This window comes from Serinus canaria, chromosome 23 (genome assembly GCF_022539315.1).
Source record: "Serinus canaria isolate serCan28SL12 chromosome 23, serCan2020, whole genome shotgun sequence".
NCBI lineage: Eukaryota > Metazoa > Chordata > Aves > Passeriformes > Fringillidae > Serinus > Serinus canaria.
In genome coordinates this window covers 5,524,138-5,534,511 of record NC_066336.1, presented here as the reverse complement: position 1 = coordinate 5,534,511, position 10,374 = coordinate 5,524,138, and the positions used below count along the sequence as shown (strand labels likewise).

At 59.0% G+C, this 10,374-nt stretch overlaps 1 protein-coding gene across 2 annotated transcripts in view; it reads left to right on the top strand.

Moving 5' to 3' along the window:
- Window positions 1-5,509: 5,509 nt before the first annotated feature.
- RUNX3 (RUNX family transcription factor 3) overlaps window positions 5,510-10,374 on the top strand; it is a 34,373-nt gene continuing 29,508 nt past the window's right edge. The window contains exons 1-2 of one of the 2 annotated variants that reach the window (XM_050983313.1): window positions 5,510-5,785; window positions 6,684-6,719. In XM_050983313.1, coding sequence (XP_050839270.1) covers window positions 5,525-5,785; window positions 6,684-6,719 — 297 coding nt within the window. In that variant the 5' untranslated portion in view covers window positions 5,510-5,524. Of the gene's footprint in view, window positions 5,786-6,683; window positions 6,841-10,374 lie in introns of both variants that reach the window. The other variant, XM_050983312.1, reaches the window with a different exon arrangement.

Sequence of the window (10,374 nt, the reverse complement as noted above, 5' to 3'; positions counted from 1 at the left end):
AGCTCCCTCAGCCCGTGGGGCTCAGCACATCCCTGGCCACTGCTGCTGAGTGGGTGCTGGCCCTGCCCAGGGGTGCTGCAGCAGCTCCACTCACAGGAGAGCTGCCACCTGCTTTGTACCTGGAATCACCCCAGCATTTGGGGCCAGGCTGTGGGAACAGCACTGGAAATGCTCCTCGGGCAGCACCACTGCCCCTCCAGCCAATGCACGGGGTTGGAATTTGGATTTCCCACCCCACCAGGACTGCAGAGAGTGCTGGGTCTGGCTTTACCAAAGCACCACAACTTCCCAAGGCACGAAACCACTCGGAGCAGCGTTTTCCTGTGGCAGCAGGGCTTTGCTCAGCACGTGCAGGAGGATTTCCCTGCGCCTTGGAGCTCTGCCCGGGAGCCTTTCCGTGACAGAGCTGCTCCGAGCTCCCCTCCCTGCAGCCAGGACTCAAACCCTGCTGTGCTGTGCCCTTGTGCTTTTCTTGCTGTCATGTGCCTCTCGGTTCCTCTTTTCACCTTCCAGACGTTTCCCCTTTTTCTTTCCTTTGGAATTTTTTTTAATTTCTCCTCCTGTCGCGTTTTGGGTCCGGAGGGTCTGGCAGCACCCGGGGCTCTGTCCCTTCCCGGGTGGGTCTGGCAGTGCTGGGCTCCAGGAAAAGTCTCTCCGGGAGTTCCAGGAGTCCCAGAAACGCCTTCCACGGGCAATGGGCAGGCTGGAGGTGTCTCCAGCAGGGAGAGCCCTCATTCCCTGCAGGACCCGGCAGAGGAGGAGTCACCCCTCCCTAAAACTCCTCCGAAACCCCTTGAGAGGGAGAAACTCCGGTGAACTCGAGCAGCTCTGAACAAAGCCCAGTGTTTCCAGTTGTGCTCTGCACCTTTGGGCATTTTTGGAGGAGATGGGGTGTCCTTAGGTGCTCCATAACCTTTGCATGAATGGCTCCTTTTCTCTGCATAAGCACATTCTTGCAGGAGCGTTGGGCTTTCATTCTGCTCTGCCCCAACCCTCGGACTCCTCTGTTCACTTGTTTAAATCAAGCATAAAGCTCTAACTGTTCTTTGAATATTTATGACCAGTTTTTATCTCATGCCATGCATACAAAACATACTTGATTCCTTTCCTAAAAGTTTTTTCAAGTGCAAAGTTTTAAAAACATGTGGCTTTTATTGCAGGCAGGAATGAATAACAGCATTCCACCCATAACCACATTAAATGGAACAGTAATATTCATATGCGTAAGGGCAAAAGCTGCCTTGTTTCCTATTTGCAGCCGAACTCTGAAATTAATTAAGAACTAAGAGGATCTGACAGTCATTAGGATCTTTTGAGAAGGAGTGGAAGTGGCAGATGGGACCCACGCTCCAGCAGCGCGGCCGTGCTATCAATAGCACAGAGGATGTGAGCCCCGAGCGCGCTCCCCGGCCGGGCTGGGGCCGGAGCAGAGCCCGGCCCCGAACAATGAAGAATGGCACTTTCGTGACTTCACAACCGCAGCGCTCACGTCAATCGCACTCGTGCTCCGGAGTCGCTTCGCAGCTTTTGAAAGCCCCGGCTGCTCCGCGCACGCCCGGCAGCTTCGTGCCCCGCCCGCGGCACCGCGCCGGCTGCCGGGGCACCGGGCCCGCTGTCCCCGGGAGGTGACACATCCCCCGAGGGCAGCGGGATCGCTCCCGCATCCCCCGGGCCAGCCCGGGCTGTGCGTGCGGCTCCCGCAGCTCCCGCCCGAGCGGCAGCGGGTGCGGGGTGCGCGGAGTGTCCCCCTGGGAGTGCTGGCACAAACCCTGCGGGACTCAGATGGGGACAAGTGGGAGCACAGGCGAGCCCAGAGCTGTCAGAGTGTCACTGATGGCGACTTGTCCAGCGCAGCCTTTTGCAGTCAGATGCTGCCTTTCATCCAGGTGCTGCCGAATGACACCTGGTCCCCGGCAGCCAGGTGGGAATCTCAGACTGATTTTCCCTGCTGACAGCAGCTGAAACTCCGGCTGAAGCCTCGCTCCTGCTGCTCCTCCAAGCGAGGGTCTCAGCGGCAAGGCTGTGCCCGCCCAGAGGTGGAACCGGGCATCCTGGGGATGTTCTGGCTCAGGATCACTTAAGCAGCATCACTGGGACTGGGGCTGAGCAGGGCCCCCACTGCGAGACCCCCGAGCCCGGGGCAGCCCCCAGAGCCGTCCTGGGGCCGCTCTGGCAGCTGCTCCCTGCCCAGGAGGAGATTTCCCTGATTTATGTCAGCGGCAGCCGCTGCCCTTTCCTCCACCAGTTTCCCCTCATTCCTCCCCCTGAGCCACGCAGTTTCCTCCCGCGGGATCCTCTGCCCCCAGCCCGGAGCTGCCCCGTGGGAGCCCGTTCGAGCAGTGACACTCAGGGGTTAAAAACTGCCACCACCGTGCACCCCATCGGCCCCGGCATCTGCTGTTTGATTTATGAATGAATTGCACGCTCCCTCCCTGCGTGCTGCTCTCAGATCCCCTTCCCTGAGCTACAAAATAGATCCAGACACCCGCCTGGCCCTACTGAGTGCCGAGCTCCTGAGAGTTTGCGATGAATTTTTAATAGAAAGCTTCCTCTGAGCCGCTGCTCTCGCTGCTCTGCTGTGGAAACGGGCGGCTCTGCTGTTAAAGAGCAGCTCAAATGAATTAAAAACTACAGAGGAGCCTGTAAGGGAAGTAATCCCAGCGAGGAATGATTTAAAGAGCTGCTGACCTCCCCGCGATGCGAACAGTAGCTTTTGAGTGTTTGTAAAGAGGCCCATGCAAATCCTGGGTCTGATACTCTATTAACCTCCTCGGGAGCGCGGGGAGGGCGGTGTTGGGATAATCCCCACGTGTCGACATCTCCTGGTTTGCGGAGGACCAGAGCAGCTGGATCCTGCTGTGTTGGAAAAGCAGAATTCAAATGAAAACTCCTTCCTCCTCGGGCACAGCTCCGCGGGTCGCTGAGCTCTGGGGTGGCTTTGCTTGGTTGGACACCTCTCGCAGAAGCAGCCCCGGGGTTGATTCGCTGGGCTCTGCGCCTCGGGAGGTCCCCAGACAGTTTTGGGGTTGTGGGCAGCCTGGTTTGTCGCAGCTCTGCGGTTTGGGTCTCATCTTTGCACTGCTGCGAGTCAGCAGCTACGTGCAGGGCCCTGCTGTGGGTTTGGGGTGAGGCTGCTCCCCGTCACCCCGAGGGGAGAACGGGGCGGGGGAGGAGGGCACAGAGCGGGGAGAGAGGATTTTGGGAGGGCAGCAGGACGTGGTACCCAGCACACCTGGGGCTGCAGCTGGCAGGGACGCGGGAGGCACGGGGATGGTGCTTGGAGGAATCCAGGTGATGCCTTCAGCGCCCGCGCCAACAGGTGGCTCCCGGTATAAACAGGGATCCGAGAAAGGTGTGCGTGGCGGGGCTGCGATAGTCACGGACAAAGCGGTGAAGGCAGGGGACCCCCGGTCCTGCTGCAGGGAGCACCTCGCTCCTGCAGGGACCCAGCCCCACATCACCCCAAAGAGCCCCAGCGGGGCTCCCCCTGCCTTCCGCGGCCCCGGGGGTGACAGGTGACACGCCAGGACCGGGTGGGGCGGGGGCAGAGAGGGGGTAGCGCAGGGGGTCGGGAAGGGGCAAGAGGAGCAGTGGGGCTGGCAGGGCGGGAGATGTCGGGATGGTGCGGGGGTGTCAGCATCCCGGGGGTGTCAGCAGCCCGTCCATCCCCTCCCATCCCATCCCGTCCATCCCTTCCCATTCCCTCCCATCCCGTCCCGTCCCGTCCGGTCCAGCCCCGGCGGAGCCCCGGTGCCAACCAGCGGCCGCACGGTGGAACTGCAGCCTGGCCCCGCATGCGCCCCCGGTCACCGCTCCGTGCCCCCCCGGGGGTACCGGCTGGCACCGGGACTGGCCGTGCCCGACCCCCGGCAAACCCCGGCCCCGCCCGGAGCTCTTCCCCCGCCCCGGGGGTTGTGCGGGTTCCCCCCGCTGGCGAACGGGGGGCGAAAAGTAGAACTGAGCCGGCAGCCGCTTTCACCTAAAAAGGGCAGAATTTGAGCGCCGGTAGCGGCGGGGCCGGCCCGACCCGCTCGGGGCTACTCCCGGCGGGCTCGCCGGTCCTGGAGCGGATCCCGGTGGCTGCCGTGGTGTAACGGGAGCCGGGGGCCGGGAGTCGCCGCTCCTCGGTTAAAAATAATATGTATTTATTGTTGTTGTTGCTTATTTCTGGAGGGACACCGGGGGTTTCTGGGGCTTGCAGAGCCCGGCCCGGGCTTGCTCCTCGAGGCACGGCGGCTCGCACGAGGAAAATGGTTCAGTACTGAGTGAAAGGAGGATTTTCTGATGTTGGGCTATATTTTGGCTTGTTTTAAGGAAATTAGCGTTCCACATCGGAGCCGGGAACGCCGCGGCCCGGCCGGCTCCTCTCGGACGGACAGTGCCGGTCTGCAAACACCGTAGGACCGAGCCGGGCACCGGGAAACAGTCGGGGATCAGCGCGGGCGCAGCAATCTCCTCCTCCTCTCCCCCGGTTCTGCCCCGCCCGCCCCGCGGTTCGGGGCACCCGCGGGGCGCGGGGAGCCGCCGCCTTCGTTGTGTTTGTTGCCGCAGAACCGGTGGCTTCGCCACGAATTTTCTCGCCAACGGATTCCGGCCGGAGCCGCCGGCCCTGCCCGCAGCCGCAGCCCCGGGGGAGCTGCCGGGAGCGCCGGGGGCTGCGGGCGCCCCGAGACCGCCAGCGATGGGGCGGGTCACGATTTTGGGGAGGGCAAAGGAAGGAGGTTTGGGAGCCGCGGTTTTTAGCCCAGCCCGAGAAGCGAATCCCCCCACACCGGGGGACTCCAGTGCCGGTGGTCCCCGCGGCCACCGCCGCCCCGCCACGGTCGCGCCACCGCCGGGAGGGCGCGGGCGGCGGCGGCCGCGGGAGCGCTGGGTGGCGGAGGCCGGGCTGTGTCCTCAGCCGCTCCGGACGGCCGCGGCTCCGGCCCCAAACCGGCCCCACCGCACCCCAAAACCTCCCCGGCGGCGGCGGCCAGAAACCACCGGAGCCCCGACGGGCGCTCGCCGGGGCGTGTCCTGCGAGACCACGCCCCTTTCGCCATAACCCCACCCACTCCTAGACTAACCACGCCTCTTTGCTCATTAGCACGCCCCCCACCCCGTGGAGCGCGCTGGTGGGCGGGGCCAGAGCCCACCGCGGGGCTTCTATTGGCGGAGCGGCCCGTCCGTCACAGCCGCCCCGCCCCGTCTGGGCTGGCAGTAAATACGGTACCGGGTGGCGCGGCGGGGCCGGCAGCGGGGCTTGGGCTCGGTACGGGGAGCCGGCACAGGCAGCCGTGCTCGGCACCGGGAGCGCCACCGGCACTCGGCACGGAGCTCAGCGCACCCACCGGCGGCGAGCCCCGGAGCCGCGCGGGACCCGATCCCCCGCGCCACCGCCCCTCCCGCGCCGCCCCGCCGAGGACGGCGCTCCGCCGGCACGGAGCGAGGCAGCGCGGGGCTCGGCCGCCGCCTCCCCCGCCGCCCGCCGAGCCCCGCCGGGTGCCCGCCCGTCCCGCCCGGCTCCCTGCCGCCCGCCGTTGTGATGCGTATTCCCGTAGACCCGAGCACCAGCAGGCGCTTCACTCCCCCGTCCACGGCCTTCCCCTGCGGTAAGATGGGCGAGAACAGCGGGGCGCTGGGGGCCCCCGCGCCGGGCGCCCGCGCTCGGCCCGAGGTGCGCTCCGTCGTGGATGTCCTGGCCGACCACGCCGGCGAGCTGGTGCGCACCGACAGCCCCAACTTCTTGTGCTCCGTGCTGCCGTCGCACTGGAGGTGCAACAAGACGCTGCCCGTCGCCTTCAAGGTGAGTCCCGAGCCCCGACGGGACCGAGCTGCGACCCGCTCGCCCTTTCCCCTCCGCCCCTTTCGCTTTGAATCGCTCCTGACATCACCGCCGAGGGAGCCCGAGTTATTATTTTTAATCATATAGCCCAGTTTATTATTTTTAATCAAGTCTCCGCATTGCCCCGCGGTCACGGCATCTTAGATATTCCGTACAGTTAGGAGCTCACAGGCAACTTTGAAGTTTAATGAGATGGAGGTTAATTACCTTCCTGGGAGAGGGAGAGCGAGGCAGGGAAGGGAGATCTAATCTGCGAAAAATCGAGCGAAGAGCTGAATCCCCGGTGCCGGGCTGCGCTGCCCGGGCTCCCCGGGGCACCCCCGGGCTGGGCATCCCCGCTGCCCCCGGACCGGCCGGGGAAAGCCGAAACCGAGCCGGGGAGAAGCGAGGGGAGCGGGGCAGGGCGGCAGCGCGGTCCCGGGAGCCCGGGGGGATGAGGGGGGCTCTAAACTGAGTTCCCCCGGCTCCGGGCTCTGCTCCCCGGGAGGGGTGGGGGCCCTTCCCCGGTCCCGGCGCTTCCCCGGGCCGGACGCGGAGCTCCGGGGCCTCTCTCGCGGCCGCCCCGCTCTCAGCACCGCTTTATTTTGAACCCGAATCCAACAAAATAAACGCACAGACTCCTCCGACGGGGCCGAGGATGGCCTGACCCCCCTTCACCCCCTCCCCGCCGACCCCCCGTCTGCTTTTAACCCTTTTCGAGCTCATTTTCCCCTTTCCCCTCCGATTTTCTCAGCTTCCCTCGGGGGCTGCTTTTGGTTTTGCTTTGGGTTTTTTTTGCGCGGGTTTTGGGGGGAACCGTAGCGCAGGTTGGCTCCGGTGAAGGTCGAATCGAGCCTGAAATGCTCTGGCCCTGCCCTAGGTCGTAGCGCTCGGAGATGTCCCCGATGGGACCGTGGTCACGGTGATGGCGGGGAACGACGAGAATTACTCGGCGGAGCTGCGCAACGCCTCTGCCGTGATGAAAAACCAAGTAGCGAGATTTAACGACCTCAGATTTGTTGGGAGAAGCGGCAGGGGTAGGTACCGGCCCGGAAATGGTTGGCCTTTTTATTTGTTTTTTTTTAGGGGAAAAAAAAAAGAAAAAGGCAAGAAAAATGAGTCTCTCTTTTATTACTATTTATTACTATGTTTTATATTTTAATTTATTTTGTTTATTATTATTATTATTATTATTATTATTATTATTATTATTATTATTATTATTTCTATTTTCTATATTCTATATTCTATATTCTATTTTATTCTAACCGTGGTTTCGTTGCCGGGAAAAGCCCCCCCAGCCCCAGAGGGGTTCCCGAGGATGAAAGGGATGCAGGAAGGATGCGGGAGGGATGCGGGATCAGCCCCGGCCCCGCCGGCTGCTCTGCCTCGCTCCTCCCAAGGTTTCTTCCCTGCCGAGGTGTTGGGAACGGGCGGTGCAGATGAAAAACAATTTAAAATACAGACACAAATATATCTAAATCTATCTAAACCCAAATGAGGCGGCCCCGGCCCGAACCTTCCTCAATTTCTCCCATCACGCAGGAAGCAGCAGCGGGCGCTCGGTGAGCAAACCCCACCTGGCAGCTCGGCTTTAAATAGCGAAAATCGAGAGTTTAAAGGGAAATAATCACGCAGAGCTCGGTCTGCAGGGCTGACACGGGCTGGGAGCTGCGGCTGCTCGGGGGGGATTTCGCTCATTTTCCCCCCGCTCGTGGCAGGGAAAAGCAGGACCGCAATTTGGCTTCCCGGCTTTTCCAAACAAATCCGTCCGTGCCTCCCGAGCAGAGGGAAATAAATCCCCTGGAAATGTTAAACACGAGCTCTGCCTGCCCTGCCTGTACCTGCGTTTCCGAGGGTATAAATAGAATTTCAGCATTTCATCACCAAGGAGTGTTGCAGATCGGAGCCCTCAGTTCTGCGTCTGAGCCCGAATAAAAACCCGATATTTTAATGGCCATATGGCAGCACTTTCTCAAAGGCTTCAAATGTATACACACAGTGTCAGATATATTTTGACTTCTCCGCATTAATTAAAAGCAGTGATGTTAGGAATTATTTGCATGTAATAACTGTTTACTTGTTCCTCTTTATGAAACTTGAATAGTTTACATTCTTTCATACATTTCCTTTTTCCTGTTGGCTCCTTCTCCATGTTGCAGTTTCTTTAAAACTCTCCACTTAACTGGTTGCAGGTTGATGGATGGAAAATGTTTTTCTTTTATGAATTAAGCTTTCATTTCTGTAATCAATTATTCTCTTAGGCTCTTTTATTTCTGGTTGGGCTTTTTTCCTTTTTTATTTTTTTTTTTTTCTTCATCCTCGCACAAATTTCCAAACTGAACGCAACCCAATCTCAGCGTGACTCTTGAATTCATTATTAACTCTCTTCCTCTGCACTCTCAAGCTCGGAATCAGCAGGAGTTGGGTCTCATAAAGCCCTTGGAGAATAAACTCCTTCCCCAGGCAGAGCGGTGGCAGCACCTCCGCTGCCTCTAACGAGCGGGACTCGGGCGCTAATTATTTTAATATTTTTTTTTTTACATATTCGTGTGGGGTGAGGCTTTGTCATATTCAGAAAGGAACAACCCCACCGGGGCTCCCTGGGGCCGGCCGAGGGCGGCTCCGCGGGGTTTTCTCGCCGTGTCAAGGGCGGATTTCACTCCCGGTCCAGCACGGGGCTCTTTCAGAGCAATTTGCTGTGAAAAATCGCCCCTATTGAATTTTTATTCCGGGTGTCACCCTCGCTCTGCCTTGTTTGGCTCCATCCCCGACAGCCCGGTGCTGCTTTCATTTATTCTGGCAGAAATTTGGAGTCGCTGTGGAATATTTCCCCGTGTGTGTACAAATGTTTGTGTAAATCCGAAGCGAGGACGTGTGGATCCGTAAACACGGATCCTGCTCCAGCCCTGCCGGGTGCCCGAGCTGCAGGAGCCTGGAAAAGCCCGGCAGCCAGGCTCTCCTTGGGAAAACACCACTTGAACAGGGCCAGATTTGGATATTTTAATAGTAAGGTGTCAGGGATTATTTCCCGGCGCTGTGAGCTGGAAAGAGCCGCTTCTAAATCCCCCCCCAAAAAATAAATTCCCATCTCCATGTGCAAAACAAACATGGAAAAAAAATCAGACTTTTTTTACTCAGACTGAGCTGTGTAAAATGAGAGTTATCCCTGCTGCATCCCCACCGGTTCTCCCAGCTGGAATCTCCCCCCGGAGCATCCCCTGGAGCCGGCAGGGCTCCCAAAGCTGCCCGGGAGCCGCGATCCAGCCCCGGCAGCGGGGCCGGGGCACGGTGGGGATGAGAAACCCCAGCCCGGCTTCCTGAGAAGGCGGGAAATGACTAAAAGTGATGCTGGGGCAGAATCATCATTTTCGGTTCAGGGCAGGGTTTGAGAGAGGCTGAACCTGCCCGGGCTGAGTTTGTGTCTGCAGCGAGGGCAGGGAGGTTGTTTCACGTGAAGAAGAAAAAATCCAATATAATAATAATAATAAATAAATCAGAATTAATGCAGTTTAAACAGGGGGACGGAGGTGTCGGGCTCAGCTCTGGTGTTCTGTGCCTCACAGCTGGGTTTTGCCACACACTGCCTGCAAACCCTTCGAATTCCCTGAATAATTGCTCCTCATCCTCCTCACCCCGTGCTCTGGCTCTGTGAAGGTTTTACCTCCAAAGCCTCGGTGCTGGCTGTTTTTTCTGTGATCATCCGGGATCCTCCGTGGGCTCATCCCGTCCCTGGCAGCAGGGGCTGCATCCTCGGGGATTCAGAATGAAATAATTCTATTTCTTTTGCCCTCCCAAATTCTCCTCTCTGTGCAGAAAATGAGCTGAAGGTTTGTGCGTTGCTCAGTCTTGGTTTGAAAGCCGAGGTGAGGCGGGGATTGGTGCTTGCTGTCGGCTTTAGAACCAGCATTCCCTCCTTTCCCTGCTCCCTGGAGCAACTCTCCCACCTGGGATAATTCCAGGATGTTCTCCAGGAGAGAAAATTTTATTTTTTCGGTTTATTCCTTTTTTCTTTCTAGCTGGATAAATCCTGTTTAGTTTTGCTGTGGATATTCTCAGGTCCGACCCTGCTGAGATTCGATGGTCGGGATCTGAAAACCTGATTGCTTTTGGGGAAAAGGGAAAGGAGGTGGTTCCTTACTGCTTTTATCTGTGGAATAGAGGCTGGGGGAGCAGAAATCCATCCCAGTGAGGTTTATACCCGATACCCTGCCGGGGTTCAAACCTCTGATACCTTTGGAATCCTGCAGGGATTGCTGCTGGGGCTTGGTCAGAGTGGTTTGTGCAGCCTCCTTCCTCCAGCCGAGGGTTTTCTGAATTCGGGGAGCCTGAGGCAGAGCTGAGGCCCTTCCCGAGGGGTTTCTGTTCTGCCCCAGCCAGGCCAGGACAGAGCGAGGGGCTGGGGTGAGGCTGTGGGCTCAGGGTAGGCCCAGGGCTGTTGACACCCTCTGTGATGATAAAGGCAATTTCAGATGGAAACTTGTTCTGCTGGGGCAAGGGGGGCTCTCCTTGCAAAATTTGGCTCCCAATAGCTTTTCAATGCTTCATTCCTTTTCATTTTTGGGTGGGTT